The 16,667-nt window shown below is 29.9% G+C and overlaps 2 protein-coding genes across 2 annotated transcripts in view; one reads left to right on the forward strand and one right to left on the reverse strand.

Annotated features, from left to right (window-relative positions):
- Positions 1 to 13,746, reverse strand: part of LOC111630696 (sister chromatid cohesion protein PDS5 homolog B-like) — a 95,542-nt gene extending 81,796 nt beyond the window's left edge. Inside the window, exons 1-2 of the mRNA XM_023374840.1 lie at positions 13,609 to 13,746; positions 774 to 905 (exon numbers count right to left, since the gene is read on the reverse strand). Coding sequence (XP_023230608.1) covers positions 774 to 875 — 102 coding nt within the window. The 5' untranslated portion in view covers positions 876 to 905; positions 13,609 to 13,746. The remainder of the gene's footprint in view (positions 1 to 773; positions 906 to 13,608) is intronic.
- A 1,317-nt stretch (positions 13,747 to 15,063) lies between these two features.
- Positions 15,064 to 15,822, forward strand: LOC111630698 (UPF0545 protein C22orf39 homolog). Its single transcript, XM_023374844.1, has one exon. The coding sequence runs from the start codon at positions 15,315 to 15,317 to the stop codon at positions 15,750 to 15,752; it is 438 nt and encodes a 145-aa protein (XP_023230612.1). The 5' UTR covers positions 15,064 to 15,314; the 3' UTR covers positions 15,753 to 15,822.
- Positions 15,823 to 16,667: the final 845 nt, after the last annotated feature.

A 16,667-nucleotide genomic window follows, 5' to 3' on the forward strand; every position in this document is an offset into this window, starting at 1 on the left:
TGCACGAATGCTCGTGTAAACGCGCGCCATCTATCGTAGGATAAATGTACTTCGCGGGAGTGTATTAAAAAATTTAAAAAACTTTTCAAAGTTTTATGGCAATCGTACTATGCCACAAACCTTCGCCAGAGTATATTAAACAACTTCCCAAAGTTTCACGGCAATCGGATAAACGGTGTGGTAATGCATGAAGGACATAGGACACACACACAGACATACATTCATTTTTATATATATAGATAAGAAATAAGAATTGTTTTATGCATAACAAATCTTGACTTAGCAATTCATATCTTCAAATCTAAAAACTTGGTAACTGTTTTATCCCAAAACTTGAGTCAATTTCATTAGGAAGGATGTAACGAAATTCAGTAACATTCCAAGCAAAAACATAATTCATGATAATATGATAATAGAAAATAGCATTTATTCTTAAGCAAAAAATTTTAATTACATCCTGTGGGTAATCGTATGCAATAAATAGACATTGGGAAAGCACCATTAAGATGGCACTGAGATAGAAAATCAAACTTAGCCCTTGCTTTACATAATTTAAGGGTAAGTTTCTTATACTGTTTGGCCGGTGTAGCCATCAGTATACTTATATAACGAACTAAACTGGATAAATATACTACGAATAAAATGTTAATAATATAATTTAATTTTAATAATATAAAAGAATGACTTTACAAATTAAATTAAATTAAACTAAATTCATTTAATTTTGTATTATATCATAAATTCATTTAAATTTAAAATTAAAAAAATCATACCTTTAGCCTTCGAACTAAATCATCAGTACTTAAGTTATCATTTATAGGTCTCACCCCAAAGGGATACACTATTTTTAGTTCTGGCTTTAATGGTTTTGGCATGACTACAACATCTGCTGTTCTATATGAAACCTAAATATTAAATTTTTTTAAAAGAAGTGAATATATTAGAATAATTAATAATAATAAAAAATTTTTATTCTGTAGGGTTGGCCAATAAGTCCATGCAGTTTTCAGTAATAGATGCAGTAGACATTGTGTAAAACAACAAGCTTCAGTTCAAATTTTGAAAGCATGTAACCATTTGAAATTGACATTTCAATGTTCATTTTTCAAAAAAAAAATTGATTATGTTTTGTGTGTTTAACATTAATTGAAAGATGAATAAGCACAACAAGCATTTTCAGCTTAGTATGTTTTTCTTTAAAATGAAAAAAGCAAAAATATGGTACAAACCTGTAAAAAGGTATGTGCAGTGTAAGGTAAAGATGCCTTGAAGATTGTGTGTAACAGAAATGGTTTGCAAGATTTCATTCTGGAAGTTTTCTGTCTAACATAAGACATATCACACTCGGGCCAGTCACAAGAGACTGAAATCAACAAAGTGAAGGAGTTAATTGACTCCACGTTGCATGACACATGAGATTGCAGGCATTCTCAAATATCAAAATTGAGTGTGGAAAACCACCTGCATAAACTTGATTATGCGATCTCTTTGAATGCATCAATGATTCCCTCGGTAATTCACTAAGAAAACTAAGGAAAATTATCCATTTATAGAGTGGATGGTAACAGGTAATGAAAAATGAATCATGTATAATAATGTTGAGTACAAACATTCATGGGGCTGCTTGGCAAACCATCACAAATCACTTCAAAGGCAATGCTTCACCTAAAGATCATGTTCTCAATTTGTTGGAAATGGTAGGGTGGTGTTCTATGAATGCTTCCAAAGAACAGAAACAAAATCAATTCAGATGTGTACTGTGACCAGCTAGACAAATTGAACACAACAATCCATGAGAGACACCCAGAATTGGTAAATCACAAGTGTCATCTTCCATCATGACAACGCCAGATCTCACACCTTTGCAAACATGGCAAAAATTATTAGAGTGGGGCTGAGAATATTACTATATCCTATATGTTCACTAGATATTGTCCCCTCTGATTACCACCTGTTTTATTTTCAGAATTCCTTAAATGGACAGCACTTTGTTTCCGAGGAAGGCATCAAACAGCACTTGGAACAGATTTTTGCCACGAAAGACAGGAAGTCCTTGAGCAAGGAATTATGAAGCTGTCCAAAAATTGGCAAAATGGCCTGTACATTATTGAATAAAGTTATTGCTTCCCCTGGAAAAATTGTCTTTCATTTACACATTAAAAAACTACACAGACTAATTGGTCAACTCTATATATTACATAAATATATATTGTTTTTTACTTATGAACATCATTTTTATGAAATAGTTTTAAATGTTTTTTGTATCATACCGTAATTTGGTTCCGAGTGTGTCTTTATCATTAATTCGGTGTGGTGANTAAACGTGTACGTGTGACGTTCGGCGCCGCTTTCCCGTAAGCCTAAAAGTTTGACAATGGTATTTGGAATGTCGAGTGTGATTCCACCGACTATCCAAACACCATTGTCAAACTTTTAGGCTTACGGGAAAGCGGCGCCGAACATCACACGTACACGTTTACACGTTTAAAACGTGCGCCTCAACCTCTCTATTAGCTTAATGCATTCTCCTTCAGAAAATTAATGGAGAATGTCTTCCATAATTTTCTAGTGACATGGTTTTTCAAAGTTCAATTTTACTACAAATTCTATAAAGAAATCTATTATAGTGAAAGATTTCTTTAATAAAAAAATTTAATGGTACATTTGAATTTATGGCTTAGTAAGAAGTTATATGATAAAATCAAAAAGAGTTAACAAATTAAATTTTATAGTTAATCAATCCCCTTTTTAAATACTAAATGATTCAATTCATTCCAAAGGATCTTAGTGAGATTAGGACCAAAATCCTTTCCTAGAAAACCTCTTTTTTGAATTAGTTGTATCTTCAAACTACTCCATCAGAACACAAAATATAACAGAGCATATTCTGTTGATAAAGACACTGGCCTTTTCCAAAATGCTACTACAATTAAAAAAACATGACTATCCAAGATGTCAACATATATCATGGCAATCATTATTTTGTCCAAATCAATCAATCAATGTAAAACCAAATCATAAAATAGCTTCAGATTACCTTACCTTCACCAAATTTCATTACTGGAGTGATATATTTAGGCAAGGAACAATTCATTATACATAGACACTTATTAGACTGGTGAAGAAAAACCCATATTTTTTAATTCATCACTCTAAATCATAGCATTATATTGCTATATGAACTAAAAATGACAGCAGCACATAGCCAGCTGTCGTATTGCCTTACCAGGTAATATGATAGCTGGCTGAGTGCAGCTTTGTAGATGTTATTAGGCCGTGGATGTAGGAATCATCCCTCAGCCAGTCCCGTGTTCGACCAAGTAAGGTTATATCTAAATTAATATACCTCTGGAAGCGAGGACTTGCAGGGGTCTGGGCAGCGCAACAGGCAAGCGGAGGTTGTGAGATCAAGCCCTGCACCGAATCAGTTCTTTTATTCCAGGTTCTAAATTATTTAATAATTTATTAAAATTTATAATTATTAATTTAGTTAAGAGATGGCTACCTCTGATGACAAATTACTTTATATTAATCATTTAATTATCCAAATTCTAGCCCAATCTTTCAGGTGATCATTGGATGTTTCATTATAACTCATCGGACTTTAAGATGTTTATTATATATATATATATATACCTTGCCAGGTAATACAATAGCTGGCTGAGTGCTGCTGTGTAGATATTATTAGGCTGTGGACATAGGAGTCATCCCCAGCCAGTGCTGTGTTCACACTATTATATATAAACAATATATCTATAAGTACAGTAATACCTCGACTTATGCTACCCTGACTTACGCGAACCCGGAGTTACGCGATTTCAAATCTTGTCGATTCATCTTTTGTTTGAGCGCCATGCAACTTTTGATTACTCACTCCCCCCACACTATTGTTCAGCTTACATGTTCGGACATGTCGCGCGGAATCGACACACAGCTACAATTTATTTTGTGTTATTTATTTCTGTGTTTGTTACATCTAAGGAGACTTGAGAGACAATATGTGGTGATTTCTTGTAACCGTGAACGAATCAAAAGACGAGATAAGATTAACGAGAGCATTTATTAGCTTACATACATCCAACTTGGATTTTACACAAATTGCAAAATTATACCCCGACTTATGCGAATTCGACTTACACGGTTATTGCTCGGTCCCACCTATCGCATAAGTTCGGGGTATTACTGTAATCAGACTTATTAAAAGAGGATACCCCTGTTTAGCAATAAGTAGGAAAAATTTTATGGAAAATACAGTTTTATCATATAATAATTGCATTGTTTTATACTTTTAAACATTCATTTCCAACTCTTATTGATCCTATGAACAACAGTTCTCCAAAATTTTCTATTTCTGACAGTTTCTTTAGTTTTCAAGCTGCATGTTGATGTCAATTTTAATAGTATTTGACCATCTTATTTTTTGTCATCTTTTTCTATTACTTCCAATTTTCCAACCATCATATCCTTATCAGAAGGAATCTCAAATCTCATTACATATCCAAAGTACATTATCTTCTGCTTAAATGTAGTTGATTCTAGTAAGTAATCAAGTTGGACTTGATCTAAAACTGACCAGGTTATCCATTCAGTAATCCATGGTATATAACTATTTCTTTCAAACTTACAGTTCAAAAAAATCAGTTTTCTAAGGTTTGGCTTTCTTTTAAGGTCTAGCTTTCACATCTGTATGTTGCTATTGGGAAGACCTTTGCTTTAACTATTTCGATTTTTCTCATCAAAAAATTACTGCTAAATTTAGATGGTAGTTTATTTTTCTCTTCAATCCAGAATTCTGTATTTTATTGTGTTTTCCAGATTCATCATAACTTTCCTATCAAGTAAAATCTTTATATCAGCTCTGAAAAAAAACATTTTCCATACTGATCCATTCAATTTCTCTACATTCAGTTCTTACTGTTGCTTCTTAACTTCGGTATAGGTTCTTTAGTAGACAGATAAGATGAATTAGAGTACCCATATCTTTCAATGTAGAATTCCATAACTGAATACTTTATTCAATGAAACAAAACCAAGCTTGTTTTTGACCTCTAGCATGCTCTATTATCCAAAAAAAATTGGTTATTTAATCACATGTTCCTCTTCCCTTTCTGAATTCAGCTTGTACATCAGGCAATTCTCATTCCACATATGCTTGAAACCTTGCTTGTATTATCTTCAACAGTATTTTACTAGCATTAAAATCAATGTAATTATGCAGTAGTGCAACAATCATTCTCTTGTGTAGCTTTTCTTTTCCTATGGAATTGATAGAAAGATTAACTGGATATTTCATTGTTTTCCATATATCTACAAAACTATTAACTGATAATCATCATCACCATCTTCAGTAATATGTAAAATTTCAATTGGTATATTATTAGCATATATTATTTATTTTTAGTAATGCTTTTTAAGACTCATCAAACTTCATCTATGTTGGATTCTTGTTCAATTACTATTTCTATACAAGCATTATCATAGAATCTCTTCAATATAGTCCTTCTCCAGAAATTTTTTCATCTTGTTAAAGATCCCTTGTTTTTCCTTTTTGATTATTCTCTCTAATTTCTTTGCATTTTTATTTCTTTTGCTTATATTTGGAATTCTGCATTCAAATCCTTCAAATATATTTTTATCTCTAATGTTCTTGCATGTCTTCTCATATCAGTTATTTCCAATGTAGCTTCCAATAACCATTTAGCCTCCTTACTCATAATAGTTGGTATATTATTTTTTTCTTCCTCCAAGATGCTAACCTGTATTTCAGCCACAGTTCCTCTAGTTGTCTGTTTATCATATTTATTCTTTCATATTTACATTTCACTTCCATTTGCTTATACGTTGGCCTGAGGCTTTTATTCATCTTCAATTTGGTTTGAAATTTGTCTATTAGAAGCTTGTGACCAAACCAGTCAATACCTGGTCTTGTTTTTAGCAGCAAGTATTGAGCTCCTCCAATATTGTCTGCAAAGTATATAGGCATTTTGATTCCTATGTTATCCATTTTGTAAAAAATAGAACTAGCCATTATAGTTAATCTACTGAATTAAGCAATGCATCTTTAACAGTGGGTGAGATTGGAAAAACATTAATATTTTCAATCCAGTTAATGGACTACTCTTGTGTAGACTGATAGTGAAATGTTAGTGCTACATAGGAAAGAAAGATGGGATACAATAAACTATAGGATGTCTCATAATAAATTTACAATTTAAAAAAAACTCCAAATCTAACCTAATTATTTGAAAAATGTTTTAATGAAATATTGTAGTAAACATATGTAGATTTCAATATTACTTCAAAATGTCTACCTTGGTGACAGCCCTCCTCCAATTTAGCATCATATTCTTGATGACCAGCTAAAACGTTTTCACTGGGATATTGTTTATTTCAGCTCTAATTTCAACTGTTGAATATGTTCAGAGGTCTATGCATGAGATAGCTCCACAAGAAATAATCAATAAGGATAAGGTCAGGTCACCAAACTTTGAGATAATTTTACCTGAAAGAAATTGTGTGCTCATTGAGGCTCCTGAAGTGTGTGTTATTGCTCTGTCATACCAAACCAGGTATTAGCATTATAGGCAAGATGCTGATAAAGTTTTTGTAAGAAAAATTTCTTATAATTTTAGAACAACATGTTTTGTTGACAGTAAGCAGACAACCTCAGCTATCCTCAAAGAAATATGGACCAATAATTCTGGCCAGAGACATTACACACACAAAACTGTCACTTTGGCATTATATAACAGTCACTGATGTTTGTTTTTAGGTTTTCATTGACACAATTATTAAACAAAATTGACAGTTTTGTTTAATATATTTATTTTGGAAGTGGGTTACATCACTCCAAAAACATTGCTTAAGCTATTACTGGAAACAAAATCTTTCAGAATTTTCTTGCAGCAAGATTTGCATATAATCTGAATCCATTATTTCCTGCATTATTTCAACCTTATATGGATGCAAGTATAAGTTTAACTTCATAATGTAATGAACAATGGATGCCAAGAACAATTGCATGTCTGCACACAAGCACTTCAGTTTACAAAGAACAACTTCCAACACAACATCCACATTTTCATCACTTCTTGATGTCCTCATTTGATGGGTTTTTGAGTATTTAGTACTGAGGATATTGCTCAAAACTTTTTTATCCATAAATGGATAAGATTGATGCTTGGTGCATCACTTTCTACTAAATGCACTCATTGCTCTCTTGTGATGCTCTGCAGTTGACATTTTGTTTTCAAAATTGTAAATTTATTCTGAGACACCCAGTAGTAAAGGAAGGTGAACTATGATGAATGGTAGCAGCTGATGCAAGACTAAAGTAGAGATATTTCCAGACAGGAAGGAAGTCTTTGTCCTTGCTGTTTACACACATGTTGGTAATGATGTTGTCATAAATTTCACTTTTCTATAAAGCTGACATGGAATGAGACATTTCTGATGATCTTGGCTGCCTGCCTGCCAATCTACCTCAGTACTGGAAAGTTGTGTGAATGATGATAAAACTGTAACAAATCCTCCCCTTTTAATATTATCATATTTAGTAAGCCTTTAATTAAGTGAACAAATAGTTTGATGCTAGTCTTCTCATTTGTGGCTGAGATGCCATATACTCCAGGTCTCTGGTTAATGGTTTTTGATGAAAACTGTTAAAAGTACATTGATTAATTCAGCTGAATAACTACAATGACTAGTTAATCCTTTATAGTTGGAAAATATGTTTTTATGTAATATTGATTACATAATGTTCTTAACACAACAATAATAATTTTAAGTTAATGAAGTATAGAAGAGTAGCTAGCTTCTCCCATACGTTGAATTTTTCTTGTATAAAATTTTGGAACAATGTTATATATTATTACCTCATTTAGTCCAGTGAAATTTTTCATTATGCATACTGTATATGTAAGTTTTAAAGTACAACCCATGCTTTGACACTAAAATTATGCATTGGACTCCAGCATGATATGCTAAAGCATTTTAACAATAACTAACAAAATTTTTGATTTTCTCCAAATATTTTCTCCACAATGACATAATTCATATAGAAAAAAAAATTGCAGCATACAGCATTTGGATATAGTTCAGAATTTAAAGCATTCTGATGTTTATTCAACAAATTTTATTTGATAATGCTGGAATGTCTATCCCCTGCCAAGTTAAATGCCATCAAACAAATTACTATATCAAATAAAAAAAAAAACAATCTTTCCTCATTTCCACAGTTCTAATACACATATATTCTATTTTTTTAAATGCTTATTAAAATCACACATCTTTTTTTGGCATTTTGGAATGTTGACTATAATTAAAATATAGATTTAAAATGAAAAAGAAAAAATTCTGTTCATCATGGACTTCAAATGAAAGACGATTAGTATATATTATTTATTATTAATATTATATGATTAAAACTGTTTTATCACTATCTTGCTAAATGAAAATGACTCATTGCAACACATCAGCATCAACTAAAAATACTAAAATCCAAATAGAATTTTGCATTGTTTATTTTTAGACCTATTTCTATCACCTGGCTACAAAACTTGTTTTCTTAAATTAATTATAGATGATAATAATGATACTAAGAAAGATAAATGATAGGTGGTAAGAAAAAATTTTTTTGGAAAAGAGATCAGGAATACAAGAAAAAATACCACATTAGTTGTGGAGGGCAATACTGCCGAAAGGATGATTGTCCTTGCAAAAGCAATATAACAGGCTACTTTAATATATATAGCTTATAAATAATATAACATGTAACCAATTTTATTATTTTGTATTAGAAATATTTTACATACTAACTTTTTTTGTATATTTCCTAATATAAATGATTTTTTTATAACTTTCTTATACACATCAAGTGCAGAAAGGAAACAATATGCCATACAGAATTTTTATTACCTGAAATATCCAGCTTTATTTGAAAACCCTCAGAAGGGAATGCAGGAATGTCAAACCAACAGCACAAATGCCAAAATGACATGCCAGGAGAATTTGGCATGCAGCATGTCATACAATTCTGTCAGCATGATGCCCTGTGAGTCTCAAAAAATGGTTAGCATAACACTGCATGCTGATGGGATCACCTTGAACTTTTTGGTGGGTGGGGAGGAAGAATATTTCCATTCCTAGAGACACACTTCAATTCTGATTGAAAGTGGTGGACTCATGGTTTGTCCCTGATTTATGTGATGAAGTCCTTCTCCTTTGTATTATACTGTATGAGATACTGCATGGATAAGCTCATTCTGTTCATTTTTGTGTTCAGCAAACAACAGGACAACTGCTAAACCCATCATGTGCAGACTATGGAATTTTAGATGTTCGTACATGATGCAGGCAGTTCGATGAGAGCATCCCAAACTACCAACTAAGTTGTTCATCAACACATGTTGGTAAACTGTACTTCTCAATGTACTTTACACCAACCAAGTTAAACTGGATGAGGTTAAGTAATCATGACATGCAGAGATGATTTCTTTCCAATGGATTCTGCTATCTACCAGCGTAAAATGTACACTAAATTTTAAATGATTTCAGTCTGTGAATTATATATTGACTCATCCTAATATTTTACTGTATAATATTGACAATATTAATTATAAATTATAGAATATTCTAGTTATTATAATCCTTCAATATGAAATAGTCCAAAATTAGTTTGATAAAATCATTCCAAAGATATGAATATCATACAAATGGCATTAAAATTATATGATTTAATTTCAATATATATTAATTTTTGTTTTTTTATTTTGATTTTATAGTCAATTCAGTTAATCATTATTCTTTTTTCAATCAGCTTTTTTAATTTATTCTAATTGAACTAATTTCTTTAACAATATTTGTTCAAACTGTAAAGCTTCAGTGATTAAAAATTTTTAAAATATTTTTTAAAGTTAAAAATATTTAACTTTAGCATACAGAATCAAAAAGATTGTGATCCATGCTGTAGAGCAGCATTTCCCAACTTTTTCTAATAGTGGTACCCCTGCTTCTTTATTAATGTAGGATTGATGTTTTTAGTACTTTTAATAATATAAAAAGTGTTATGGTCCTGTTCAGACCAATATTTTGTAACACAAGGACCCATTAATGGTCAAGTGGATAAAGCCTCTGATGCTTGGTCCTGGGTTTATGCCTCACCAATGGATTGGACACAGTATTTTCAGGTTTTCTTCACAGGTCCAACATCTAAATAGAACCAGTTTCCTACAGAAGGTCCTCCCAGGATGCACTCCTCCTTGGCAGATGGCCCAAGTGTTGAATTGCTCTTTTCCATCAATCCATTTTTTAACACCCCTGAAGTGTCATTATGGCAGAGTGTCAAGACACCCTTGTTGAAAACCACAGCTCTGTCTCTTTTTCTCCAATTTCTTATAAATTAGACAATAAATCAACAAACAGAAAATTTATCACATAATCAAGAATCTGTTTTCTATATATTTACTAGCATTATCTAAATTATAAAGCCAGTCAATATACTTATAATTGTGAACAGAATAATTATTTATACATTCATTAACCCTCCAATATTTCATTCTCGAATACTCATAAAATAAGAGATACTACTCTTAATCTGAAATGTTATACCAGGTTGTTCAATAAGTTTGTCATTCAATAAGAGATGGCGCTATTAGGATCGTCACTTTATTTCTCTAAAAATAGTACTACTGTTTCATAAACACGTGTCAAGTTTCAAGTAGATCTGTCAACTCATTTGTAAATTTGCAGCTGTTCAAAGTTGAAGTGTCACTGTATTTTTTTACAATGGAAAAAATTGAATATTGTGCAGTGATAAAATTCTTATTTTTGGAAGATGTAGCACCAAAACAAATTCATGAACGATTGTTAAAAGTGTATAAGGATTCTTCCCCTTCAATTAGAACAGTAGAAAGATGGGTTGCTGAATTTAAACGTGGTCGTATGAGTCTTGAAGGCAATCCACGTGAAGGACATCCAAAAAGTGCATCAACATCAGAAATCATAGCAAAAATACAGCATATGGTTTTGGAAGATCATCGATTAACCAAGAGAGATTTAATAGAAGCCCTAGGGATCTCGTTGGCAGTGTGAGCAATATTTTGGCTGAAGTTTTGGGTTACAGAAAGCTGTGTGCACAATGGGTGCCGCATTCGCTAACTATGGAACAAAAACACATTCGAATGCAACTTTCTCAGCAACATTTGGAGTGTTTTAGAAAGGATAAAAAGGATTTTGTGCATCATTTCATCACTATGGATAAGACTTGGGTCTACCACCATGATCCTGAATCAAAACAAGAGGCTAAGGAGTGGTATGAACTTGGTCTTCAGTTCCGAAGCGAGTTAGGGTCCAGAAATTGGCCAAGAAGGTGTTAGCATGTTTTTTGGGATGCAAAAGGAATTTTGTTTGTGGATTACCTCCAAAGTGGTAAAACAATAAACTCAGATTATTATTGTAACCTTTTCGACTAGCTGGATGTAAAAATTTGTGAGAAAAAACCTGGTTTAAAGAAGAAAAAAATCATTTTTCATCAAGAGAACGCACCCTCTCACACAGCTCAAAAAACCGTCACGAAAATCAGTAAATTAAAATACGAATTGTTGCAACATCCTCCCTATTCGCCAGATTTAGCTCCCTCTTACTTCTGGCTGTTCTTACATCTCAAAAAATTCGTGCGTGGGAAACGATTTTCATCAAACGAAGAGGTAATAGCAGTCATGAAAGCATATTTCAACAGTCTTCCAGATTCTCACTTTAGGGATGGAATCCATAAATTAGAAGATCACTGGAACAAGTGTATTGAAGTTCAGGGAGATTATATTGAATAATAAAATGTATTTCAAACCATAAAATTGTGTTTTTCTTATCGAACGACAAAACTTATTGAACAACCTGGTATATCAGTGACATGCCATTCTTGCAAGCAGTGGAAGCGCCACTTCCCTTGTATTTTCTAAAATATAAATACATATTATGCGATTATTTTCATATTTTAATGTACTTTGAATTAATTAAAATTACTATTTTATTATAACCACATTATGTATCTTGATAGAAACATTTAATACTTCAGAAGCCTCACTTATCTTCTAATAATGTAATCTAGATAAAAATTTAAACAATTTGAAATTTTAGAATTAAAACTTTTTTAATAATTTACTTTTTGATTTAGATTTCATCTGTAGTACTTGTATTTTGAATATTTTGAACAGATGAGGAAAAAAAATTACAAAAGTATTTCAAATTTTAACCTTCATTCCTGAATTTGATTATTTAAATCAAATAACATTAGTAAAGACAAAATAATAAAAATATTTTATTAGTCTTTTTTCATGCTAGCTTATAATATTTTGATTTATAAAAATACTCTTTAAATTTAAATGTAGGAAATAAATTTCATTCAAATTATCTCATGTATTTTCTAAATAAGAGAGGTGATGAATCCAATTTTCTGATTTATTCATTTTACTGTTTTAAAATAAGAAATAAACAATCTTTGAAATCTTTAAATTTTAGATTTAAATATGTAAGTTAAATTCTTTCTTCTATATTATCAGTTCCAATAGCATATATATATAATGTAAAAGAACAGACTAATGAAAACCTTTATATTTATTTGCTCATATGACATCTTTAATTAAATGAAATTAACAATCTCAATCTATTTTTTCAATTATAAATTATTTTGTAAAAATAACAAAACCTCAATATGAACTTATTTAATTTACAAATATGCATAATTAATATTTGCTCTCTTAATTAATTCTGTTTAGTTATCAAATGCAATATTTAAATAAATTTAAATAATGTTAAATATTTTATTTATTATTATTTATATTTTACAATATTAAATCTCTACACTTTTCTGAAATATTACAATACTACAAATCAAAATAAATACAATAGTATATGTCATTAACAAAAGCTCTAGCTGTCATAAAGTAAAATATGTATTATATAAAATCTACTAATTGTATCAGTGATTGTAGATTCTATTAGACATTGTTCAGTTCACTAAAGGAGTTCATATTAAACATTATTAATTCCAAATGAAGTTTTGTAAACTTCAAGTAATGATTTCAAAGAATGTTTATTTCCTATATTGTAAAAGGTTTTGTTTTTCCAAGTGTCATTTCATAAGATGTCTTATAAAACTATTAAAGTTTTAAATTTTGTTATATGTAGAAACGAATATATATTCCTTAACATTATATATTTAACTACATAAAGAATATATGCAGTGGCATGCATATAAACTACATAAAGAATATATGCAGTGGCATGCATATAGTTTTACTATTTACATATATATTGTGGAGCATAATATGCGTATTTGCATTTGATGTATTGTTGTGTATAAAGTATGAAACATGACTTCGATACAAGTAAGAAATAAAATAATAATTTTAGAAATTTCAAAAATGTTTAAAATAAAAAGTTTTCATTTAAAATTTGTTATCAGGTCTCAATAGATGACGCTGTTCAAACTTGGACAAGAAATTCCGCCATCTTTGTATTCGAATCACGTCAACCAAAGCGAACGAATGTCAATCCTAAAACGTTACAACAACCAGATTATAAAAATTAGATGATATAGTGTGATCATACCTTGGCTAAATGACGTATTTATATATACATCATACCAACAGCTCATTAAAATATTAACAAATGTCAATTCCTTTACTTCACTTCCGCTGAGTTTTCTTGAATACCCCCCACAAAAATTGTTTATTTCTGTTCCCTCGAGATGGCACCACTGATTGTTTTCTGATACGTGAGCAGTGTTGTTTGTGTTTCATTTACTGAATATTCCTGCATAAAAATTTTCATAAATATTTTTTATTTGTTATTTATTTACGAATATATTTTAATCATGTATAAAAACCTTGAAAATATCATTGTGTAATTTAATAATAGCATCAATTATAATAATCAATTTAAGATTATTTTCGTTTTCAATTAAAAAAAAATAAGATTAAAGTATGCATTTTAATAATTAAAACCATAAAAGCATTCAATAAAAATTACAATAAAATGCATATGTTTGTAATATACAATTAAATTTTCACATAAGATTTTTTTCTAATTTCATATACATTGCTATACAGTACTTGTAATATACAATGCGACATGTTTGCTGTTTGTAAACTGAAAATATACAGCTTATATATATTGCATTTAATAAAATTCGGAAGAATAATTACATGTAATTATAATTAAGAAAATTAAAGTTTTTATAACTTTTATAATTTTTCGATAACTAAATAATTTTATAAATTCGCTCTATTGTTAATCAATTTTATTTTTATTTGATTATTAATTGTATAGAACATAAAACCGTAAAAATATCGTAAAAGGAATTATAAAAACAATAAACTGTTGTTTAAATTTTTTTAATTCGATAATTAAAATAGTTCAGTGGTTTATATTATGAAAATACTTGATAGATTCTGTAGAATAAATGAACGTATTGATATAATTTAACATATTCTTTAATAATATTTAAAAATAAAGATAGGTTAATTACAACTTGAAATTACGTAGTTTATTCCAAATGACGTATGGCTAAATGACGTATTTATATATACATCATACCAACAGTAATAAATGTAATAATTTTTCATGTAAACTGAACATATTGTAGTGGTATAGTATTATTAAAATATATGTAGTGATGCGCTTTTTTCACATTCAATGTGAAAAGGACATAATACGTATGTATAAGTTTTAAAACTGGTATCTTATAATACTATATGTGAAAAAATGAAATAAAATTGATGATACAAATGTGTTAGTATTAATTTAATAATATAAGCGAAATTGAATTTAGATTTGAATGCTTTTCAATGGCGATGGGTAGCCTATATCTAAATAATAAAGCTCGTTAGCAGTTATAACGGCAGTGAAGACTGAAATAATGCATAAAATTAGAATTTCCATATATTTATTGTAATAGAAAGAAATTTAATTTTCCTAATATAAATTTTCAGCTATTAATTTGTTAAATCTGTCAGTTTTCAGCGGAAAATTCATGTTATATTTTGAAAAAGTCAGAGAATGTTTTGTTCAAAATAAGAATAAGTTAAATTTTTTGACACTTACAAGTTTAATTTTAAAATATTTTAGAAATCATTAGAGTTGGCAACACTAATTTGTATTAAAAATGGCTGCCTACAGGTTAAATAACCTGATGTTATCCTCCAATGAGATAAGTTAACGAGACTTTAACGTATTTAAATTTGTATTCATAAATATTGATGCACGGAATTTTATAATTGTAATAAAATAGGAATAAATTATATTTTTAATTTAATATGGAAATTGATATAAATGAAAGGGAGTTACCAAATGATGCTTGGATGGTGAAACCATGTGAATGGTATAAAGAAGAATATCGAGATTGTATGAGCTTCAAAGCAAGATTTAATCAATATTTTATTTATGGAAAATTTCTTGACTGCAAAGAATGGTTGTGTAATTATGAAGACTGTTTGAAATGGAGAAAATGTAAAGATCCACAATATCTTTCATCGGTAATTGAAGATGAAAAGCGTCGAAGAGAAAAAAGAATGAACTCTGCAAAAGAAAACGATGTTTGGGAATTAAGAAAGGAACCACCTAAAGATTGGAATAAACCTTTACCTGATTATTTAGTAGCACGACAGACTTATTCTATTTTTGAAGAAAAAGAAAAGGAATTTAAAAAATTGGGAACTTATGGAAATTCTTCGAAGTTATGTACAATCTTATAACTTAAGTTAGATTTAGTATCTTTTAGTTAATTATATATATAATTTTCATCAAAAAAGAAAATTTTTGTATTATGTATATGTAGAAACTAGTTTCAATATTTTATTTTTATTAGAAAACTTGTGTATTTACATGTAATATGTAAACTATGAAATATAATTAAATTTTTTTTTTCTTAGAAATAAGTAAATCATAAATGCAATCCAAATTTAAAAATAATGCTTTTGTTTGTAAATTCTTGTTAACAAATATTTTTAACTCGCTGTTAGGATGCAACTATGCAGACGTGAGCGAGCAAGAAGAGATGATGATTTTTCATGCTCTTACTCTTATCTGTGCAGTCATAATAAATGAGTGTGAGAAACAGTGTGTGAAACGTCATCTCTTCTTGCCACATTCTTGCTCGCTCGCATCTGCATAGTTGCATCCTTACTCAAGGGTGAGCACTGCACTCACCTTTCATTTTAAAGCTTGTAACTATGGCTTCTTGGAAATTTTATGGCAAACTCTTGTCTACCTTCCTACCTGAGTATCCTCTTCAACAAGATACCAGAATCAGAAATAATAACGACCACTAACACTTTTAGTGCTGCCTTTGTTTCAGTCATGTTGGACAACTTAGTGTGGTGCTCACCTGCAGATAGTCCTTTTTTTATTTTTTTCTCTCACATTTGAAGTGTTATGATTCTAATTGATTCTAAAACATAACAACAAAGTGACTAAATTATTATAATAAATTTAATTTTAATTTAGAAATTTCTGGAAGAAAGGAATTGGACTAGAGCAGGAGTTAAATCTGCAACTTCTATTTACTATGCAGATGCATTGCCAATTACACTACCTGGATCTCCATCCAATCTTTCCTTCCAGAACTATTAATTTAGATATGGATTATATATATAATCCAACTGGGGACA

Source organism: Centruroides sculpturatus, unplaced genomic scaffold (genome assembly GCF_000671375.1).
Source record: "Centruroides sculpturatus isolate CEXI.00-Female unplaced genomic scaffold, Cexi_2.0 scaffold376, whole genome shotgun sequence".
In the NCBI taxonomy this organism is placed as follows: Eukaryota; Metazoa; Arthropoda; class Arachnida; order Scorpiones; family Buthidae; genus Centruroides; species Centruroides sculpturatus.

Excerpts from the sequence above, each read along its gene's own strand:
- LOC111630698 (XM_023374844.1), top strand. The coding sequence starts at position 15,315 with ATGGAAATTGATATAAATGAAAGGGAGTTACCAAATGATGCTTGGATG.